The sequence below is a fragment of the Myzus persicae genome, unplaced genomic scaffold (genome assembly GCF_001856785.1).
Source record: "Myzus persicae strain clone G006 unplaced genomic scaffold, MPER_G0061.0, whole genome shotgun sequence".
Lineage (NCBI taxonomy): Eukaryota > Metazoa > Arthropoda > Insecta > Hemiptera > Aphididae > Myzus > Myzus persicae.
Genome location: NW_019104199.1, coordinates 1 through 22397, shown reverse-complemented (window position 1 = coordinate 22397; position 22397 = coordinate 1). Strand labels below are relative to the sequence as shown.

General features: G+C 30.5%; 3 protein-coding genes across 3 annotated transcripts; all 3 read left to right on the top strand.

Moving 5' to 3' along the window:
* The first annotated feature begins 2827 nt into the window (after positions 1-2827).
* LOC111039867 lies at positions 2828-4405 on the top strand. The gene is made up of 5 exons (XM_022323511.1): positions 2828-3121; positions 3184-3384; positions 3558-3754; positions 3903-4042; positions 4149-4405. The coding sequence occupies exons 1-5, from the start codon at positions 2828-2830 to the stop codon at positions 4403-4405; spliced, it is 1089 nt and encodes a 362-aa protein (XP_022179203.1).
* Positions 4406-9580: 5175 nt separating this feature from the next.
* LOC111039866 lies at positions 9581-10330 on the top strand. The gene is made up of 2 exons (XM_022323510.1): positions 9581-9670; positions 9749-10330. The coding sequence occupies exons 1-2, from the start codon at positions 9581-9583 to the stop codon at positions 10328-10330; spliced, it is 672 nt and encodes a 223-aa protein (XP_022179202.1).
* Positions 10331-12855: 2525 nt separating this feature from the next.
* Positions 12856-13271, top strand: LOC111039864 (ATP-dependent DNA helicase pif1-like). The gene has a single exon (XM_022323509.1). The coding sequence runs from the start codon at positions 13023-13025 to the stop codon at positions 13269-13271; it is 249 nt and encodes an 82-aa protein (XP_022179201.1). The 5' UTR covers positions 12856-13022.
* Positions 13272-22397: the final 9126 nt, after the last annotated feature.

Here is a 22397-nt window from a genome sequence, read left to right as displayed (position 1 = left end):
CAGGCTATAACTTAAAAACTAATTATTTAACTTTTGCAATATCCTTCTTAACTCGTTGTAATACATAGGTTTCCTAAATAAATTTTTAATTCGTGTGGGTGTTAAACTAGATAAATTGTTCCCAATAAATTATTATAACTATATATGCAAGTACATATATTATATTTGTAAATTGTCCCTTGTGTGGATGGGGGGTTTGGACCCCCTTAACCACCCCCTACCTCGAGCACGCCCATGATTTCTACCACCATCATAATTAGTTTTCAAAATGACATACAATTACATGCACGTAAAATCGCCGAGTGTCTCATATGCAGCGAGCATATAACCCTTCCTGGAAACAATATGACAGCGAGGATTTAAAAGAAAAACGGTCGTGAGTCGTATCGTGTTTCAACTTTGTTTCCCGTTGTCCCAGCAAGTTATACGCGACCCATTTTGTCAAGTTTTACAAGGCTATTTGGTTTTTATTGGGCTATTAATCTCTTTTCCCCCTTACTGTTAATTTAAAACTTTTTGAAATTTATAAAAATAATCGTTTTTTTACAATATTTTTTTTGTTCAATATTGTTGTCCAAAATATAAAAAAAGATAACACAACCTAACCTAACCGAAGAATATACGAATCTATACTTTTCAATTTTCTGTGGTATTTTTGGATTTTCTTTTGACTTTAATTGCTGCAGCCTGCAGGTGGAAAATATAAAACTATTATTGTCAGTGTGTCACATTGTTCTAGGGTAAAAGGTACCTACATAATATAATACGTCGTCGCCTTATCAAGTACAATCCCACCCGCCGAAATCAATTGTCAAATGTGTGCGTGTTGCGCACTATAATATCTATTTATATTTTATAATATCCACAAAGTAAAATTATAAATACCTATTATTTGTTATTTATATTTGTACACCAGTGTCGACTAAAGTACACGACAGTCATTCAGTGTAGTCAGTCAGTGGTGTAGTTGAAAGAAGCTGTCGCTACTACTTATTACAAAACTGTTCATTTCGCACATTTAAATACATTGTTAATTGTTTTATATATTTTATAAATATTTGGTTTTGGTAATGGAACATGAAGGATTTATGTACAGAAGTAACGGCTGTAAAAATGGAATCTCGTAAGTATTTATTAATAATAATTAATATTAGGTAATCTGTAGGTATTTAAATAACAAATAATTAAAACAATCAAAAAAATTCCTTCTGAAAACTCCTTCCTTCTAACCTAACCTAACCATCTGTTTTTAATTTGTCAGTTAATGTCTTAATGTTTGTAGATGACACTAAATTGTATTCAGTTTGTTAATAATCAGAATGATGCAATTATTCTTCAAGAGATTTTAGAATTTTAGATAGGTTAGAGTAGATTAGATTCTTTTTTCCCTAGAGCTCTTACGTTATGTAAATGTAACCTAATTTGTAATGAGGTTGATTTTTTTTTTTTTATTTGTCTCGTGATTGTATCAGAATGAAAGCTTTGTCATTATTTTCAAGTTAAAACCATTATTATTATATTTTTCACAATTTGTGTATTATATTATATCATTTAATTTAAACTAAAATTTATATTGTACCTATATACAAGGTGATTCTTTTATCATGAACCACTCATTATTTCAAAAAGCATTAATGTTTTTGAAAATATTTTTGTACATAGTTTCAAGTTGTAAAAAAAACAACGTTTAAATTAAAAAATTATATTTTTAAATATTTTTTATCCTTATAATTTTTTAAGTTTTTTTACTTTTTTTAATGACAACATAGAGTTTTAATTTCATATTCCAAAGCAAAATATATTTTTAAGTATTTTGATACATAAAAATCGAATTTAGGGTGAGTAGTTTATAAGTTATAAGTATTTAAAGTTTAGACAAGCGGAGTAGTGGACAAACATTTTGCGGGGTAACCCCGTACCACACCACTCTACTCATCTAAACTTTAAACACTTATAACTCATAAACTACTGGCCCTAAATTCGATTTTTATGTATCAAAATACTTAAAAAAATATTTTGTTTTGGAATATGAAATTAAAACTCTATGTTGTCATTCAAAAAAGTAAAAAACTTAAAAAATTATAAGGATAAAAAATATTTAAAAATATAATTTTTTAATTTAAACGTTGTTTTTTTTACAACTTGAAACTATGTACAAAAATATTTTCAAAAACATTAATGCTTTTTGAAATAATGAGTGGTTCATGATAAAAGAATCACCTTGTATTATTATTTTACTTTATATTTTTGGATGTCAAGATTATTATTATATCTTCTATGTTAAAGGGCTTGTCCCATAAAATTGTTATTAAAAAAAAAAAAAACATATTAAATTCTTCAACCTTGAAATATGCTTTTTATGTGCTACAGAATGTTGTAGAAGCTGCATACTCTCAATAAAAATGTTTAAAACTATTCTCTAATTGTAATTGTAAATGTGTAAGCAAAAAAAATAAGAAAATTAGATAAATACAATTCCAACATAACAAGACTTTTTTTTTAGATACTTTAAATGTAATAAAGCTTCATCACATTTATGCACGGGATCAATGAAAAGATTAAGAGATAACAGCATTGTTATAATTCAACCACATAGAAATCATGTGGGGGATGCAAACAATACCGTCCTCATCAACAGTTTTAGAAATGTATTAAAACAAAGAGGATCAACTGAAAATATATTGTTAATAACCATTTATGATGAGGAAGCAAGAAGGTAACTATATCACATATAATATAATAAATTGAACATTGTGTAATAATAAGTATAATATATAGGCATTTGGTAGCTGCATCTTTATACCCCTGGTCATCTGCAGAGTCTATTATGCGTTTGGCCAGAAGAAAATCTTTGCCCAGATTACCGAATAATTTAAGGGAACTTGCCACACTATTTGATGACGGGCAACTTGAAAGATTTAGTTGTTGTGAGGCAAATTTTTTCAGATGTTGTGTACTAGACACTGATGGTAAAACAAACATCATATTTGCTTGTACTCAACTTATTCATACTGTGTTACTTAACGATGTAAATGAAATCGATGCAGACGCCACCTTCAAAATAATCCCAGCTAATATGGGATATCAATTATTGGTTTTGCATTTCATGATTCAAAATTATGTAAGACAGACAAAATTATGAATGTCATTATAAAATAATAATACTTTAAAACATTTTTATAGTCCATACCTATCATTTATGTTCTGATGGAGAGTAAAACGAGAAGATCGTATGAATGTGTCTTTCAATTTGTAAAAAATAATTTACTACCTACATTAAGACCAAGTATAATTATAACAGATTATGAAAGTGCTTTGAGGGATGTACTATTATCAGTTTTTCCTGGAGCCCAATCTGTTGGGTGTTGGTTCCATCACAACCAAGTAAGAGTTACACTATGTTACCCACTTTTAAATTTTTGATTAACATTTATAACATATAGGCAGTGACGGACTGGCATGGGTTGCCAGGATGTACACTTAAAATTATTTAAATTAACTGCTTATAAGAATTATTTTCATTAGGTACCTAATCTATATTTGTTTCAATTTTAAAGGCTGTATGGAGAAAAATGAAAAAACTGGGTTATTTAAACCATATCAATAATAATGACAATGCTCTAAAAGCTTTAAGACTATTAATGTGCCTTCCTCTATTGCCCGCTCTTAACATTGAAAATAGTTTTTCATTAATAACAGCATTTGCTCGAAACCATGGAGTTCATTTGGAACAACTATTTCAGTATTACCAAAGGTAGGTATTTTATGCACTAGAAACAAAAAACACAAAATATTATATTTAAGAATAAATACTAACTAGAATATAAAAATTTAAACTGCAATGTATCAAAACAATATTATTATTTACAATTATGTACAGTACAATGTATTTTATGGCATAGGTACTGGTTAAGAAATGTTGGACCACACATCATATCGGTTTATGGATTACCTCGGAGAACCAACAACAACGTTGAGAGTTTCCACAACTCTCTAAAAGTCAAATTTGGCACCAACCATCCAAGTTTATGGATATTTTTAGGTAAGTTAATATAGGTATAATGATTTTATTGTTATTTCATAACTCATAAAATTATTCTTTTGAAGTTTACAATAGAAATTATAATGGTTAATTTTATTTATTTCAGATCATTTAACAAATTTAAATAAAAACTATCACATTATTGTCAATCAGCTGAACAATAATTTAAATCCAACTAGGCATTTAAGATTCAAATTTCTAGCTAATTCTATGCGAATCAAAAATGCGACCCAACAGCTAAATTTAGGATTGATTTCCAGTTGGCAATTTTTGCAGAGATGTTCTTATGTCACTGAAGGGTACGATCAAAGACAATGGATTTGGGCTCTGCGCAACAATGACGAGATGTCCGATGAAGGATAGATTGAAAATTTTGAACAAATACCACCTGACGAATTACCTTTAGAGGTTGAACTTAATGTTGGAGACCCACCAGCACGAAGGCCTAGGGAATTTCCTTTAGAAGAAAGTGTTAATGTTGCTGATCCGCCGGCAGAAAGTTCTGTATGCTTGGTGTGTATGGTAGTAGCGGTAAATGGAACTGCAGCCGAGTATATAATTTTGCCATGCGGCCATGCATGGGTATGTGCATCATGTGTGGAACGCTTACAGGTGCCAAACTCGGTTTGTCCGATGTGCCGAACACCTAATATTTCCTTTCAAAGAATTTTTTTCTCTTAAATATATTCAAGTAAATTATAAATTGTTAGATTGTATTATATTATTATGTTACTATTAATTATAAGATGACAAAATAAAAGATTAAATGTTGTCATAAGTTACATTTGTTTGTTATTTTAGTAATATTTTACTTAACTTGGTTTCACAGAAAATATAGTATGGCAGTATATTTATTTTACTTATTAGTTATTGACATTTGGAAAAAGTATAATAATAATTTTAGCTATTTTTAAGAAATATAGGTATCTGATTTAATCACTTTCATTATCCACAAATTGTTTAAATTTGATTACCATAAAAAATTCTAAGATTTCTACAACAAATAGAAATTAAATTCAAAATTTCAATTTGATTAGTTATACCATATACAATTCCTACTTCAGAATAGTTACTAAAACTAAATTGTATATATATATATATATGTATTTGAGTAGATTTTCTTTTTAAATTGTTTACACTCATCAAATTGTGAAATCCATTCATTGTATTTTCCTAAATAACTTTGATTTTATATTAAATTGAATGTTTAAGTAACTAGGTACTAATTTTACATATTATTATTAAACATTGAATGTTATAAATTTTTTGATAATCATAATAATAATAATAACTGTAATTGATTCCATCATTTTTCAAGTTACACAATACATATATAATACAATGAAATAATGGTTATTTTCTCATTTCAAAAACAAAGCTTATGCTGAAATGAGAAAGTTCATAAAAAATACATTAAGTTTTTTTAACTATGATTATATTATTATGTACCCATAGTTCATTTATATAATATAGATGTTCAAAATTAATAAAAAAAAGTATTTCAATATAATATGTCACACTAACATTAATTTGTCAATATTTGCCAAAAGTAGTAGAACAAAAAATGTATTTAGTATTAGATTTTTCCTTACTCCTAGTATTATATTTATGATTAAATTTTGCGTCATCAAATTCAACAGAGTACATTTAAGTAGAATATTCTTTTATGAAAATGGAATTTAAACTATCAACTGAGAGTTTGGAATAAAGATAATAGACTGAGTAAAATCTAGGTCTATTTAAAATTATTATTAACAAGTTATTTAAAGATATGTTTTGTGGGTAAAAGTTTGATTTAAAAGCAGATCCCCAAATACACATATTCTATAGCTAATTATAGTTTGAGCTAGTGCAATGTAAATTATACGATTATTACAAAGATTTACTTTTTTTTTTAATATTTTAAATTTATAAAATAATTTTCTAATACAATTACAAATATTGTATGTTATGTATGTGATCTTTTCAATTAAGATTATGATCAAAGATAATGCCTAAATATTTTCAAAGAAACGGCAATCATAAATTCTATTTTACTTAAACAATTTTAGCCATGAGCTATGACATCTTTCTAAGGTACCTACATTATTATTATTTATACTAAAAAACATAGATTTAGATTTGTTAATACTAAGTTCAAGAAAATTGTTATCTAACCAGGCTTTAATGTTGTTGATACATTTATTAGCTAAGCTACATAGATTGTAAATATTATCATGTTCAAGGTAACACTAATACAGTAAGATACACAGTAGGATACACTAATGTATCATCTGCAAAACAAATTACCTAACCATTAATTTTCAAATTAATACGTACATTAATGTATATAAGGAATAGTATAGGACTATATTAGACTATAGGTCCTAAGACGGTACCTTGAGGAACACCACAGTTATCAGAAATCGAAAAACTAAAGCACTCATTAATTCTAACTACCTGTGTTGAATGTTTATTGGAAAGGTAAGATGAGAATAGTAATAGAGCAATTTTACGGATACCGTAATACTTTAATTTCTTTATAAAAATATTATAGTTGACCGTCGAATCAAATGCTCTTTTTAAATCAAGGAACATGCCTATTACCTTATTTCCTTTATCCAGACTTGAATGAATGAATTTCGAAGTCTGTAGTAGATCACCATTAGCAGGGGTAAAGTGGGGAGACGCAGGAGGACCACTGATGGTGGTTAAAAAGCGTCCCCTTTAAAAAATTAAGATTTTATACATTAGACATTATTCATAAAATTATATATGGAACGCTTAAAACTATATAGAGACATTAGTCCCCTCTGGAAATTTTTCATACTTTAATCCCTGACCATTAGTTAGATATACCTTTCCTGAAAACACACTGACTATAAGAAAAAAAAAATTATGATCATTTGAGAAATTTACTAATCTATTTTTAAGACATTTTTGAAATAGACAGTGTGAGAGACTAAGAGAGGTAGGTCAGTAAAATTTTCAGAAGCCCCTGATTTATATGAAGGAATGATGAGGGATTTTTTAAAATTTTGTAGGAAAATATATTCCAGAATCCAGATGCCTTATCATAAAAAAATATTTAAAGGTATCGATGTAGTTCTCCATGTATTCTATTTACCATCAAAAAAGAGGAATTTTCTTTTATGTTTATAATATTTTCTTCTATTTAATTTAAAGTAATATGTGTTAAGAAGATTGAGTCACTAATATGACATTCATCATGTATAATAAACACCTGTACATTTCTGTAACCATAAAATAAAAATATGAAATATTATTTCCAACATTGTTAAAGAATAAGTTAAATTCATAATACCATTAATATGTTTATAGTCACAAGAAAAAGGATTAGCAACATCTTTGATTAGAGACCAGACCTTTAAGCAATAAGTTCCTGTATTTAATGTAATAATTATTAACTCGATTTTTTAGTTTTATGGAATTTAAACATTAGGTACCTATACGGCATAATTAATATGTTACGTCGCCGTCGTCACGATATAAACTGTAAACCTATTTTTTTTTTATTAAACATGACTATTATTCTATTTATTATTGTTTGAATAGTTTTAAATTAGTATCTTTAGTAGTTAGTAGCTGACAGAGATCAAATGTTGGTAGGTACCTAATAATAAATTAACATTTTAAATTGCCTATTTAAAACCCCTTAAGAATGTTTTAAAATTAGGATTCCGCGATTATACGGTCCGGCCTAATATGGTTTGAAGAATATTTTATTCCGCATTTCTACGGTCCGCGAATATACGGTGTACGTATTTTTTTTTTCCGCTAGAATACGGTCCGGGAGTATACTTTCCAGATTTATACGGTCCGTGACAATACAGTCCGCATATTTTGAAATTCCGCGATTACACGGTCCGGCATAATACGGTTTGAAGAATACTTTATTCCGCATCTCTACGGTCCGGGACTATACGTTTTTGTTCCGTGTTTATACAGTCCATGTGAATACGTTCCGAGAGTTTACGGCCCCCCGATGAGGACACTTGTCCCACGGACGGGCATCGTGCTGGGTACCTGTTGAACCAAAGAGTCCGTAGAATAAACACACCGTCACCCGGCTGCAGGCTTGTTCCACATTCTTTCCACGTCTCGCGTCCCGCCAGCCTGTCGACGCGTCACCGACTCAGTGTCCGACATTCACAAGAGCACTTTGCGATTTTCACGCGAATTGTTTTCCGCCGCTCTCACGATAAATTACTACACTAGGCCGGTCGTTCGCCCATATCGGTAATATTTTTCAGCGCCCCGTCGATTTTCACAACCAGTTCATACACTTTTGACGTTCTCAACAGTGAATACTGATTTGTACCGGTCCTTGTTCGTAACGGTTGTGGTAATCTTGTTATCGGTGTCGTAGACTCGTAGCCGTTTGTGTTCCGAAAATATGGCTTTTCTTACAATTAATTAAGTGGTGCACGGAGATTCTGATTTTGATTCTGATTCTGACGTAATTGTCTTGAATGACGACGATAGATCGACTGAAAAGATAAACTTAATTTCATCGGATGAGGAAGACCCATCACCATCCAAAAGGCCCAGGCGCCGTCGTACACGGCTCTGCCGGCACAGAAAACAATCGCGCAGGTTGAACTCCGATCTCGAAGCCATGGTTGTATTAAGCTTGATCGACGCCATACACGGCACTCCACACGCCGTTGTCGAGGAAGTCAACGAAATGAGCGGACACGAGACCACGAGACCAACGATGGTGACTCCGCTGAAATTAATAACGATGAATCCGCTAAAATGAATAACGATGAATCCGCCAAAATGAATAACGATGATTCCGCCAAAATTAATAACGATGAATCCGCCAAAATTAATAACGATGACTCCGCCAAAATGAATAACGATGATTCCGCCGAAATGAATAACGATGATTCAGCCAAAATGAACAACGATGTCATCGGCTTGAACACCAATGAAAGCATTGGCATCATCGAAGACGTGCCTAACGACCAAAGCGACGATCCGGGCAATAAGACAGCCTCCCTGCCACAGCCACCGCCAACAAAGCGCACGAAAAAAAGTGCCCCTTAAGGTGATTACTTATTACGATAAATTCAAATTAGAAAAACATGCTTTTTGAAACTGCATTTTAAAATAATCATAAGTTACTTAAAAATAATATCAGTAAAAGCCTGTGTGGGGCACCATTTAATAATCTTACCTTTAAATTTTATAATAGATCAATTCATTCTAATATCAAAACTAATAGCGCACTATTGAACCTTGCAAACAAAATTTTGCCATGTAGTAGGTACCATTAGTAGGCATGTAAGATGGAGACAACACATTTGGGTATAATGTTCTCTTAGATACCTATCGTTTGCTCTGCGATCAGTTTTGAAATCGAATACAGTATTTAAAAGATAAGCAAGACCAACTAGGTTTGCCAACAGAAACTTTAATTCAAAGCTGTAAAACCAGATGGAACTCTTTATATATATGATGCTTGATCGACTTTATAAAAATAGGTGCCCAATTTCAAATGTTCTTGCTGATCGTTCGTTTACTACAGCAGCAATGGCACACAAATTTGAAGTGACAGAGCACCAATGGACAGATGTAGAAACGTTAATTAAATTGCTTAAACCTCTACAGATTATGACCTCGGTTTTTTTTGGCAAAAAATATTGCTCTATTTCAATGGTTAGGCCTCTTATAAACGCAATTATATAAAAATATTTAAAGCATAATGTAAGTGATGATGAAATAACTGAATATTTTAAAACCACTGTAATTAGGGAACTATCAGATCGTTTTAAATTATTGTGGTGTCCTTCTAGTGTCGTGTCTGCTAGGCAAATAGCGTCTTTAATCGACCCAAGATTCAAGGACTTAGAGCATGAAACGGTTGATGCAAGGGAAGAAATTCGGACACGGGTTAAAAATTTGATAAAAGAAATAGCTGAAATTAATTGCGATGTGAAAATTGAAACACCTGTCAATAAACATCACGGGGATCTTGAATTTCTGTTCGGTGATGAAATAAATTGTAATACAGCTGATAATGACATTCAGTATCAACATTACTTGGCAGAACCACAGTTAAAATTTGATTTTGATGCACTAGAATGGCGGAAGACGCGTGCATCAAAATATCTACTAATTGTTGCTCTGGCAACGAAATATTTAGGGATACCAGCAACGTCAGTTAGTTCTGAAAGATGTTTCTCAACCGCTGGAAACATAGAGACGGCCAAGAGAAGTTGTTTGGCGCCCGAGACCGTAAACATGCTGATTTTTCTTCACCAGAACAAACAATTATTATAACTTCATAGATTGTAAGTGATTGCTTTGTTAACTTTTGTATAAGTATATGGGTTACCATCTACTGGCCGTTGATTAATTTAATATTGTTATTATTAGAATTTATTAATTTATTAATATATTTATAAACATGTTTATTGTTATTTTGTTATTTAATAATCATGCAAATACAAATACTTTTCATTATCAGTTACACGTAAATAACATCAATTACATACACACATTTATTTACTTATTATAATTTATTAATATTATTGATAAATGTTATGACACAAAATATCTAAGATGTAGTGAACAAAATATTATATGATGTGTTCTATCATATTGAATTCAGGAAGTGGAGTAATCGTAAGTCAGAACTGCAAGTAGTAAAATTTGATTTTATTTAAATATAAGAGTATTCAAGATCACGGGTATTTAGATACACGAGAATTTTTATTACACGGGCCTTAATCCCGTCTTGTGTAAAAACACGGGTACCCGTGTAGTTCATTACACGTGTAATCGAGACCTCTAAATTAAATCAACAAGATATTGGATTGTTCCATATTCACCCATTTTATCAAAGACCTTCAAAGCACACATCAACGTTTAATCTTGCCATTTAGTGACATCTATTTGATACATTTGCAAATATGTAACCAAAGGGAATGATATAGCTGTGATTGGAATTGGTGCAGAGAATTCCAATAATGAAGTTACCCGATACCAAATGGGCCGCTATGTTAGTAGTAATGGAGCAGTTAGGCGAATATTTTCTTTTCCTATTCATGAGAGACACCCTACTGTTGTTCACTTAGCTGTGCATTTAGAAAATGGACAGAGTGTACTTAACAGCACAAAACGCAGTACAAAGAGCTGCTCAGCCACCTTCTACTATATTAACATTGACCAGTTTCTTTGAGTTATGCCAAAACGATGATTTTGCACAAACATTGCTATATTCTGAAATGCCAAAATATTATACTTGGAATCAATCCTCAAAGAGATTTATACGACGGAAACAAGGAAAATCAGTTCCAGAATACCTAGATGTATATGCGATTGGTCGAATTTATTCAGTACATCCAAGCAATGATGAATGTTTTTATTTACGACTGCTATTAGTCAATGTACGTGGCCCAACATCAATCCAACATTCACAAACTGTTGATAGTGAATTGTGTGTACACAACAGGGAAGCCTGTCAACGTTTTCAATTGCTAGAAAATGACGATCATTGGGATCAAACTCTCAATAATTCTGTAATATCACATGCTCACTAAATACGAACATTGTTTTCTATAATCATATGTACATGTTTCCCATCAAATCCAATCGATTTGTGGATCAAGTACAAAGATTATATGTGTGATTGATTTTTTGTATCAAATACGGAATAGAATGGGAAATCCAAATATACAAATCAGTGAAGAAATTTACAACGAAGCATTGATTTCAATTGAGAACATGTGCTTGATGATGTCAAACAAACTATTAATTCAATTAGGCCTGACCGCGGTCAATCGTCCAATGCATGGTTCTTTTAACCCAGAGGTGCACCGAGAAAAACTGTATGATCTCAACACTTTGAAAGAATTAATTCAAATAAATCTTCCACTGTTGAATAACAAACAGAAGTATGTATTTGATATTCTTATGAAAGTAACATATGATGAAACTGGAGGGATATACTTCTTAGATGCACCTGGTGGTACAGGAAAAACTTTTTTCATTTCATTAATATTAGTAACAATTAGCTCACAAAATAAAATTGCACTTGCACTCGCTTCGTCGGGAATCGCAGCAACTTTGCTTGAAGGTGGTCGAACAGCCCATTCAGCACTAAAACTGCCATTAAATATACAAAGCAATTAAACTCTAACCTGCAATATTTCGAAGAACTCTGCAATGGCAAAGGTTTTGCAGCAATGTCAATTGATTGTTTGGGATGTATGCACGATGGCACATAAAAAATCGTTGGAGGCTTTAGACAGAACCTTAAAAGATCTGCGAAGCAATCATAACCGATTTGGTGGTGCAATGATTTTATTAGCAGGAGATTTTCGTCAAACATTGCCAGTGATTCCACGATCAACGCCAGCTAATGAACTCAATGCATGTCTAAAGTCCTCCAATTTGTGGAAACATGTCAAAGTACTTCATTTAAACAAAAATATGAGTGTCGAGTTGCAAAATGACCAATCTGGAAACATATTCTCTAAACAACTCATTGACATTGGTAATGGAAAATTTCCTATAGACATGTTGACTGGCTGTATTAACTTTCCTCGAAGTTTTTGTCAGTTAACTCGATTAAAAGATGAACTTATTCAGAAGGTGTTTCCAGATGTTGCTTGAAATTATAGAAACCATGATTAGTTGAGCGAACGAGCTATATTGGCTGCAAAAAACATAGATATAAATGGAAAATTCAAGAACAAATTACAGGTGAATCGAGGATATATAAATCAGTTGATTCGGCAACTAACCAAGATGATGTAGTCAACTATCCACCGGCATTTTTAAACTCGCTGGATTTACCAGGGTTGTCACCTCACAAACTTCAATTAAACGTTAGAACGGTAGTTATAATGTTGCGAAATATCAACCAATTGCGTCTTTGCAACGTCACACGGTTAGCGATAAAAAAATTACTAAATAGAAGCAACTTTACTGAAAGGAAAGTATAAATGTTCTCATACCGTGCATCCCAATGATTCCGACTGATGTTTCATTTGAGTTTAAACGACTAAAGTTTCCAGTGCGGCTTGCTCTTGCTATTACCATAAACAAGTCCCAGGGGCAATCATTAAGTGTTTGTGGTATTAATCTGGAAAACCCATGTTTCTCACTTGGTCAATTGTATGTTGCCTGTTCCAGTGTTGGGAAACCATCAGATTTGTTTGTCTATGCGCCAGGTAATCAAACAAAAAACATCGTATATCACAAAGCACTACAATGAAAATACAACTGATCTTTGTTAATAATTATAATTCACATGATTAACAATAAAGCGATTACTTACTTTTGAATGCTTATATATGTTTTATTCAATTATTTTTTATTCACATCGCCCTATCACCAGGGCGACGGTTCTGTTCAGGAGAATGTTTTGCCCCGACAGGACGAGTACGGTGACGGGGAGGTGATACACAAAAATTTTTCACTCGGGCGAAGCCGGGTAATTCAGCTAATATAGTGCTACGAATCAGAATTTTTACTCTGGGTAATGGAAAAGTTTAGATAAGTTCTGAATACCATACACCGAATATTAAATAACAAATTGAATACAGTTTGAGGTCATATGGAGTTGGTACATTTAACAGGCAACGAAGTGAACAGGATCAGCTAGTATACATAATATATTTAATTAATGAATTATTTTTATTAGATTTTTTTTTAGCAAGCTATTTGCAATAATTTATACCTATAATAATAATAATTGGTTTTCGTCTTTTTTTCCAATATGCTTTTTTTTCATTTTGCTTTTCTTTCACTTGCTTTTTTTTCCTAAACTCAGTGGCCATACGGGTAAAGCTATAGCTGAAATACTTATTCACTATTTAAAAGATTATGATATCGATATAAAATACTGTCGTGGGCAGTCATATGACAACGCTGCAAATATGAGTGGGAAATACAATGAAATGCAGGCTTTTATAAACGAGTAAATGGGTTACACATTTTTTGTGCCATGCTGTGGGCATTCTTTAAATTTAGTCTGAAAAACTGCAGCTAACTCATGTCCTAGTGCTATAAAATTCTTTGATTTCGTTCAAAATATATACGTATTTTTTACAGCATCTCCATCGAGATATCAAATTCAAACCAAGAAGTTATCATTGAAAGATTCGAATACACAATTTCATATTCCTAAAGATTTAATTGATACTCGTTATTCATGTAGAGCAGATGCCACCAAAGCATTAGTATTAAGTTATAATGAATTTAAAGTTACTTTGGACTATATTTCAAAAGACCCAGAGCAAAAGAAGTCGTTAAAAATGAAGCGAATGGACTTCTGAAAAAAATCATTAGTTTTGAAATTGCATTTTATTTGTTATTTTGGAATGACATTTTAGACCGCTTCAACGTCACAAATCACTTGCTACAAAATCCTAAGATGGTTCTTCAATCTTCGGTAACAGCTCTTACTTTTTTGAAACTTTTTGTTCAAGATAAACGAAATTCATTTCTAGATTATTCGGTTTTTTTCAGCAAATTAGGAATTATAGAACCTTCATTATTATTATTATCTGCCACAAATCTGGTCAATATATACTCTGAAGATTTAGAAGCAACTTTAGGGAATGAATTACTGCAGTTTAATAGTTTGGTTAATTTACGTCAAAAAGATTGTAGAAAAGAAGAATCGTGGGAATTATTTTTGTTCAGGATACTCTTCGAAGATAATTTAAAAGTTACATTTCCAAATGTAGACATTGCTCTGCGTATGTACTTGGTGTTATTGGCGGCAAACAGTAGTGGAGAACGCTCATTTTCAAAAATGAAACTTATAAAAAATAAATTGAGAACTACAATGACACAAGATCGTCTATCCAACTTAACCATTTTAAGTATTGAAAGTGATGTACTTAGGTCCTTGAACTTAGAAGATACCATTAAACAATTTTCTATTAAGAAGTTAAGAAAAGTATGTTTATTATAATTAATTTGTACATTATATTTATGTTTGTATATTGTAAAATAACGTTGAACTAACGTACTAAATATTATTTATGGTATCAATTTTTTTGTTGAAAATAATTTGAAGAGTTTATTTTAGTTTTCATTAGCATCAAATATATTTTAATATTAACTTATTCAATGGTTTTAACTTTTAATGTACTAAATGTACAAATGTCTAAATGAAAAAATAAAAAGACATAACTTTAAAGGTTACTTGTATTTACTTATTAATTGCATTAACATTTTATAAATCTGTATTAATTATGTTCTATAAAGCAAAGTAATATAATTTTGAATTTTATGTTTAAAGCATGTAGATCAACTAAAAATTCTTATATTTCAATATTATGTGGGCTCTGGGGCCCCCACAACCCTAAATTCAAAATATTATATATTATATATATATATATATTCAAAATTAGAAATTAATAAATCGGTATGCTAATCAACATTAACAGGAGCTTAATTTCCCTCATTTTTCATGCTTCATAAAATATATAATTATACATTTCACACCAACCTAATATATTATAATAATTGTGTGATACAGTCTGTTCGAACTTTGGTGACTTGATGTTTAATTTTTTTAAGATAGGTTCATGCTGAATATTGTTTATAATTTTAATTTTATTCTATGTTCATCTTAAAATACATACAACCATGGTGAGATGTTGTGTAATAAATTGTTTCACATAATGAAAAAAATAAAAAAAATGTATTATTTACTTTACCAAAAGATCTAAATATTTGCAAAGAATGTATCAATATTCTATCTGAAGTAAATGGAAAATATATATTATCAACATCACGAGTGTACGAGTTACATTTCAATCCATGTAATATATCTCGGACATATTCGTGTTGGAACAGTACCAGTTCTAATACAACTCTAGAGTTGAGGCAACTGAAGCAACAGAAACCAAAGAAGTATAAATTGATAATTTAATAATTTACTAATATTGAACTCTAGGAAATTACTTGGATGTAAAACAACCTGAAGCCGAATTTACTAATTTGAAAATTAGAGGTTACCTGATATATCCATATCACAACTTTTTCAAACTAATATCAGCCATGGAGGAAGGTTATGTCAAACATTGTATAGATTTGGACGTTTTAAACAAAACAATTGATCATGTTCTTGAAGAACATGGTGATTTACTGACATTTCCTTGTAGTGATCATAAAACTGAAATAATGACAAATATTTTCCAATACTACATCACTATGAGAATGAAACAGTTTACTTGGTCACAAAACAAACAAATAAAAAAGAAAAGTTACAAGAAAAAAAAATTATCAAAACTTATTACTACATAATAGGTACTTTATAAATTATAGGTAACAAGTTCAATTCTTTTTGTTATAAATGCATAATTATAATAATAATTATAATTAACTATAACTAATTTATTATAATTAATTATAATTATAATTATCTAACTATCATAATCATCAAATTAAATAAATAAATAATATTTAATAATAACTATTAACTCGGATAGCGACCGCCGGCCGAGTTTAGCGCATAGAGTAATATAGAGGTGCCGTTTTTGCTAAAAAGTGAAGCCAAAAACGTAGACACAATTTACGGCACTACCAGTTTTATGGACTATAATATTGTACAGATGTAAACAGTTTAGCCAACCTATCCAATTATATTTATTTATTGAGCCATAATAATGTCGCCGTAAATCGTAGTTTAAAAATCAGTTTTAAAATTATAGCAGTTAAACATTTATGTTATGTTTTAAAATAATGAGTTAAAAAAATATAGGTATACTTTAAAGTTTTAGGAATAGCATACCAAAACTGGCACTAATTGAAATTTAACATAATTTATTAGGTAATATTATAATATTATAAGACATTATATATTATATTTATATTATAATTTATAGAATTATACATCACCGTCATCACCTAAACTTTATGTACAATGAATAAATACTAAATAATATAATAAATAATAATGGACTATATTACAATAGAAAAAAAATAAATAGAAAATTTCACTGTCCTTTAAATAGTGTCAATTTATTATACCACATTCTTAAAGATGGGGTTTCATTTGTTGACTTTAAACTATAGTTTACTTTAAGCTTGATATAGATGGATGCAATTGATTTTATTAGTAGAGTTAAATGGTCAGCTAATGGACTACTGCTTTCTAGACTGTGTGATTTTAATGAAATGAATATATTAGAGTTGTAAAAATGATTGAGAACTTTAGTTTGGATATATAATGAGTTCGCAGGTTGATTTTTATAATTGAATGATTTTAATAATTTTTCAGTTTGCATACAAATCAAAATTACATCGTCGCTGGGATAATGTAGTCCTCCTTTATCACCTCCTTTATTTTTAACAGCAATTAAGGAGTTACAAAATGGTTCTCGGTTTTTTGAACATAAGGATTGTTGGCAAGTATCACATTTAATGGTTGACAACAACTTATGCACAACAAATCCTGCAATATAAATTATCACCTCCTTAGAGAAATTAGAAAAATCATACACATTTTGATGACAAATATAATCATGGTCATTTATAAATGAATCGACCTCTTCAATATTTTTTTCAGAAAAATTAATATCTTTATTATTGTTGAATGTAGAACTATTTATTGTTTTGATTGGATCAGTACTGGAATAATGCAGTATGTCAATATTTTCTAAAGGAATGCAGTTTCCAGTACTAAAATTACCAACGTTATGTGATTGTATTACCAACTTCTTGTATGCGGATTGAAATTGGCGTGATGAGGGATTATTGTTGTAACCACCCATTGCTCTTACTGAACCAAAAAACAACTCCAAATGATCTTGACTTATTTTATACATTCTAATGTGGTCTAAGATATTTGAATTAATTAAAGTTGAATACAAGTGTAAGGTAGAATTCAAACATACAATGAATCCTAGAAAACCAGTCTTTCTACTTGATTCTAATACAGGTACAAATACACCTTTATCTTTCACTTTCAGTCCTCTTATGTAATCAGTCATTAACTTTGTAAATTCAAACACTTGTTGAAAATTTTCTTTGCAAATAGCTTTTTTATTTCCAATACAGTTGATGGATCTAGAATTGAGAATATCAAATGCGGCATTAAACATCTCGATAAACTTTACTGTTCCATCTACGTTTGAAAATTCTTCAAGGCCTAAATTATGCTTACAAAATTTTAAAGAATCTGCCACAGATTGGCTTAAAAGTTGTGAGGCCAATTTTACCTTCATCTTCTGCTTGAAAAAAAATATATGACTTTTTCGTAACTTGTTTGCTAGGTGGCAGCCTTCATCCTCCTGAATCAAAAATAATTTTTCCACTAAATTGAAACATATTTGTTTACCATCCCCATCAATAAATTCTCGTTTCTCTCCAAAAGCATTCCGCACAATCTTGACCATATGAGCTGGATCCATAAATACAGCAATATTATCAAATATACTATTTAAATTATTTGCATTCAAATCACAGCCTAATAAACGCGCCATTGTTAAATTTGAAGAGCAACCATCAAATGTTAAGCTTGCTATAGAAATTCCTGTTCCTTTCAATAGGTTTAAGGCGTGTTTCGTAAGTTCAGCTTTTTGAGCACCAGTTAAAGAAGAAGCTTGGAAATACCCAACAGGTATTTTCCAGTTTTCATTCATAGATACAACCATAAACACTAAACATTCCTTAGCCAATTCCAAACTATCATACTCTAAGCCAGTTCCCAAATCTACTCTCCCATAATAATTTTGTCCATCAAAATCAAGCTGCTGACGAATAGCCATTTCATCAAGCATTAAACTACAAATTACTGGTTTATTAGCAAACTTTACTTTTAAGGTAAGCATTTTTAAAGCTTCACTAGTGAACCCTGGTTTAGCATCCACATGCGAATACCATTTCGATAAAGTTCGAACATGTGGTAGTATGGTATTAAATTGCTTTCTGACGTAATTATAATCTTTAGCTGATAAAACATGCAAGGACAAAGCAAATTGCCTTAAAGCTGGGCTGTATTTCTTGGGTACATTTTTGTTATTATTTTTCTTAGACCAATTAGTAATTAAATCTTTGTATTTACCAAATGAATCTAGTAAGATATCTGTGGCGTCGTCGTTTATAAGATTTTCTTTTTTCAACTGAAGTATAATACCTTTAAGAGATGCAATTTTTTTTTCTTTACGCCTTAATGTTTGTTGGAGTGTTTTCAATTGTTTCCTCTTTGTGGCCATTTGTTTTGACAATTTATGAATTCCAAGCTTCAAACACCGTCGCCTTGGAGTATCGTCAACAGCAATGCTACAAGAAGCAGCTAAAAATGAAGGATTCACATTGTCCTAAATAAAATATAAGTACAAAATGTTAAATCATAAAATTTATTCAATGTTAGAAGATTGCATTTGATTTTAAAGAAAATTACTTCAACTGTAGTATTCAAACTGGTAGAATTAGATAACACACTATCATCTAATAACGACACTCCTTCGCAGTCAATATTTTTAGCAAATACCTAAATGCAAAATTCAATGTTTTAATGGTTAATTATAACTTATTAAAATTATTATGTAAATATATATATATAATTATATAAATAAAATTACTTGAATAGAACGATTCTCAACATAACTTGTTGGATGATTTGAAAGATTTATATTCGATTTCATCGATACATCCAACTGTGGCAAATCTTTATCTGAAGTGATTGATCTTTCACTATCAATTCTGCTGGTAGACGTCTAAAAATTGCATAAATAATTAAATAAGTTACATATAACTTAATTAATTAATATTACATAAATATATATAATATGTATTACAATTTAAATAAATATATTACCTTTACTAAAGACTTGTTCATATCAAGAATGGGAGGTGCAATACTTGGCAAGCAAAGCTTTTTTTCAGGGTACATAGCTTTTGCCTTAAACAATTAAATAAATATTATAAAATATAAAACTAATTAAAAAATGGCAAACAAATATTATAACCAACTCACGCTCTTCACTCTCGATATTATAATAGAAGGAACCGCTCTTTTTGATAAAGTTCTACAGTTATTATTTGTGATGAATAAAGACGGGTCAAAATGACTGGAACATATCAGGCTATGTTTTGTGATGTCGCCTATATCTAAACCATTTGTTCTAATAAAATTATACCATTTTCCCCGTACATTCGGATCAGCAGAAAATCTGTTTATACAAATTTATTTATTTAAATTAACTATTATTAAGTTAATAAAGTAATATAGGTACTGGCCTGTGAAAAGTAATATTTTGAAGTTTTGTTAAAGGTGTTCTTGATCTACCACAAACAAAACAGCTTGGCATTTTAAACAGTTTATATAATCTAAAATACTGTAATAAATTAATATAGCTCAACAATATACTGAATTTATTAATAATTTAAGTATCACAATAACAATGGCTAATTTAAATGGTAATGTAAATCAATAAATGCCTACAATAAAGAAACAAAAATTAATTTACAGTTCGTAATTCATATTTCGATTTTCGTTAGATCACTATCAGTCATCAGACAATAATATATTGTATGATAACAAAATATGGTTATCACTTTTTGATGTAGTTTTCAACGCAACCTAGTGAGGAAATATCTAGTTAATAGACACAGGATATTTTGTTTTTGGCGTCAATTCGATTATACAGTCGTGATAGGGAACGGCACCTCTATATTACTCTATGGTTTAGCGCTAGGGTTGATTAGAACTGAAATTCCCTCATCCCCCGCACAATCATGATATTTATGTGTACACATATCAACATTCATTTCCAGTCCTGTATAATATCTTAGTTAGTTCGTGGTGTAGTTGTAGTTGGCTGTCTAGCTGTTACAGATATATGTGTATGATAGAACCTAGTTGTGATTCACCACGAATATTGAGATGTGAAGTTTGAAGTACCACAGTACAGTATTATAGAAGTCTGTGAATATTAGATATACCCAAAAAAACTTATTCCAGTATATTGCGATTTCATTCTTTATATATTGTATATAATACGAAATTGTTTTGTATTTTCGTGAATACCACATAAATACCATATTTTCTACTATGCCACACTATTTACCACATCATCAGCAACACTGTTCGAAACCGCGGTCCTACGAACGTAACATATGAATAGAAGTAACCTTTCACAATATAAGATCGTGTACCACTGACACATCAATCTTTCACAATGTAAAAACTGTAGTCACCAGCGCTACTTTTTCTTTAGTTTAGTATTTGGACCAGGGGGTATGAACTTATACCTATTGAAAACCGTTCTTAAATAGTAGTTGTTGAGATTAACACGAAAGAGCCAATATTCGGTTTTTATCACCGTTAATGTTATACACATTTATATCATTACCTATTATCATAAGTCCATGAAGGCATGTCATTTTGTTTTCATTTATTTAATAATATCAACGGTGACCGGGAACGGCACAATAGTTTTTTTAATTTCTCAATAGTTCCAGTGATAGCCACCATAGCACGATAATCATAGAACCAAGAAACCGGGCGAGTTGCCCATCTATTATTTTCTATGTCTATGATTTGGATAGCACCGTTACACAGCGCTGCGGTTGTGTTATTAGTTATAGTTGTGGACACTAACGTTGTAATCGCTAGTAGTCATTAGTCATTGTTGCGGCTACCACATACCAGACGCCCAGACTGCTAATTTTTATAATTATAATATTACACTGTTACATGGTAACAATTAAACGTTTGTGTATCACTACTGCACGATGTAAATAAAACGGTGTAGTCACTCGAGCTCAAAAGTGTGTCCATATCTGACGGCACTTTGGTTTGCGCGCCCCAGGTAGCGCTAAAAAGGCCGATCAACAACCGGCTGCTATAGAGAAGGCCGTTTTGTGTAATATCCGCGGTAAAGTTTTAAAATTTCAGACTTCAGTATTCAATTCATTCAAATTTATAATAAATATAATCAAATGTGCACTTAATAATATTATAATTTATAATACTATTTAATACTATTGACGTAAAAATAATAACTAAGCTATTGAAAAAGATCCCTTCAATTCAAAAATTCTGAAATTATAAGAAACCCCAAAATATAATTAAATTACATTTTATATGGCTGCATACTAGTTGCGGTCATGACGATTTTTGAGATAAACAGATATAACAGTTGCGGTCACATCTTAGTTGCGGTTATAGCTTATCATAGTTGTATATAATGCACACAGTGTACATATGTGGGAACACCACTACTTATCTGTAAAGTTTATAAATAAAATTTCCTTTAAATTTATACCTACAAAATTTTAAAATTTAAAATTATTATTATTATACTATTAAACATTATACTTTGACACAAGTTTACTATTATATACTATATTTTGACACAAGTTTAACCACGTAATA

What these genes read in the sequence shown, in the direction of transcription:
- LOC111039867 (XM_022323511.1), top strand. Translation starts at nt 2,828, where the DNA reads ATGCGTTTGGCCAGAAGAAAATCTTTGCCCAGATTACCGAATAATTTA. An exon ending in ATTTCATGATTCAAAATTAT is followed by an intron (nt 3,122 to 3,183) that starts GTAAGACAGACA and finishes ACATTTTTATAG; the next exon opens with TCCATACCTATCATTTATGT. An exon ending in GTTGGTTCCATCACAACCAA is followed by an intron (nt 3,385 to 3,557) that starts GTAAGAGTTACA and finishes TCAATTTTAAAG; the next exon opens with GCTGTATGGAGAAAAATGAA.
- LOC111039866 (XM_022323510.1), top strand. Translation starts at nt 9,581, where the DNA reads ATGGCACACAAATTTGAAGTGACAGAGCACCAATGGACAGATGTAGAA. An exon ending in CTCTACAGATTATGACCTCG is followed by an intron (nt 9,671 to 9,748) that starts GTTTTTTTTGGC and finishes AAATATTTAAAG; the next exon opens with CATAATGTAAGTGATGATGA.
- LOC111039864 (XM_022323509.1), top strand. Translation starts at nt 13,023, where the DNA reads ATGATTCCGACTGATGTTTCATTTGAGTTTAAACGACTAAAGTTTCCA.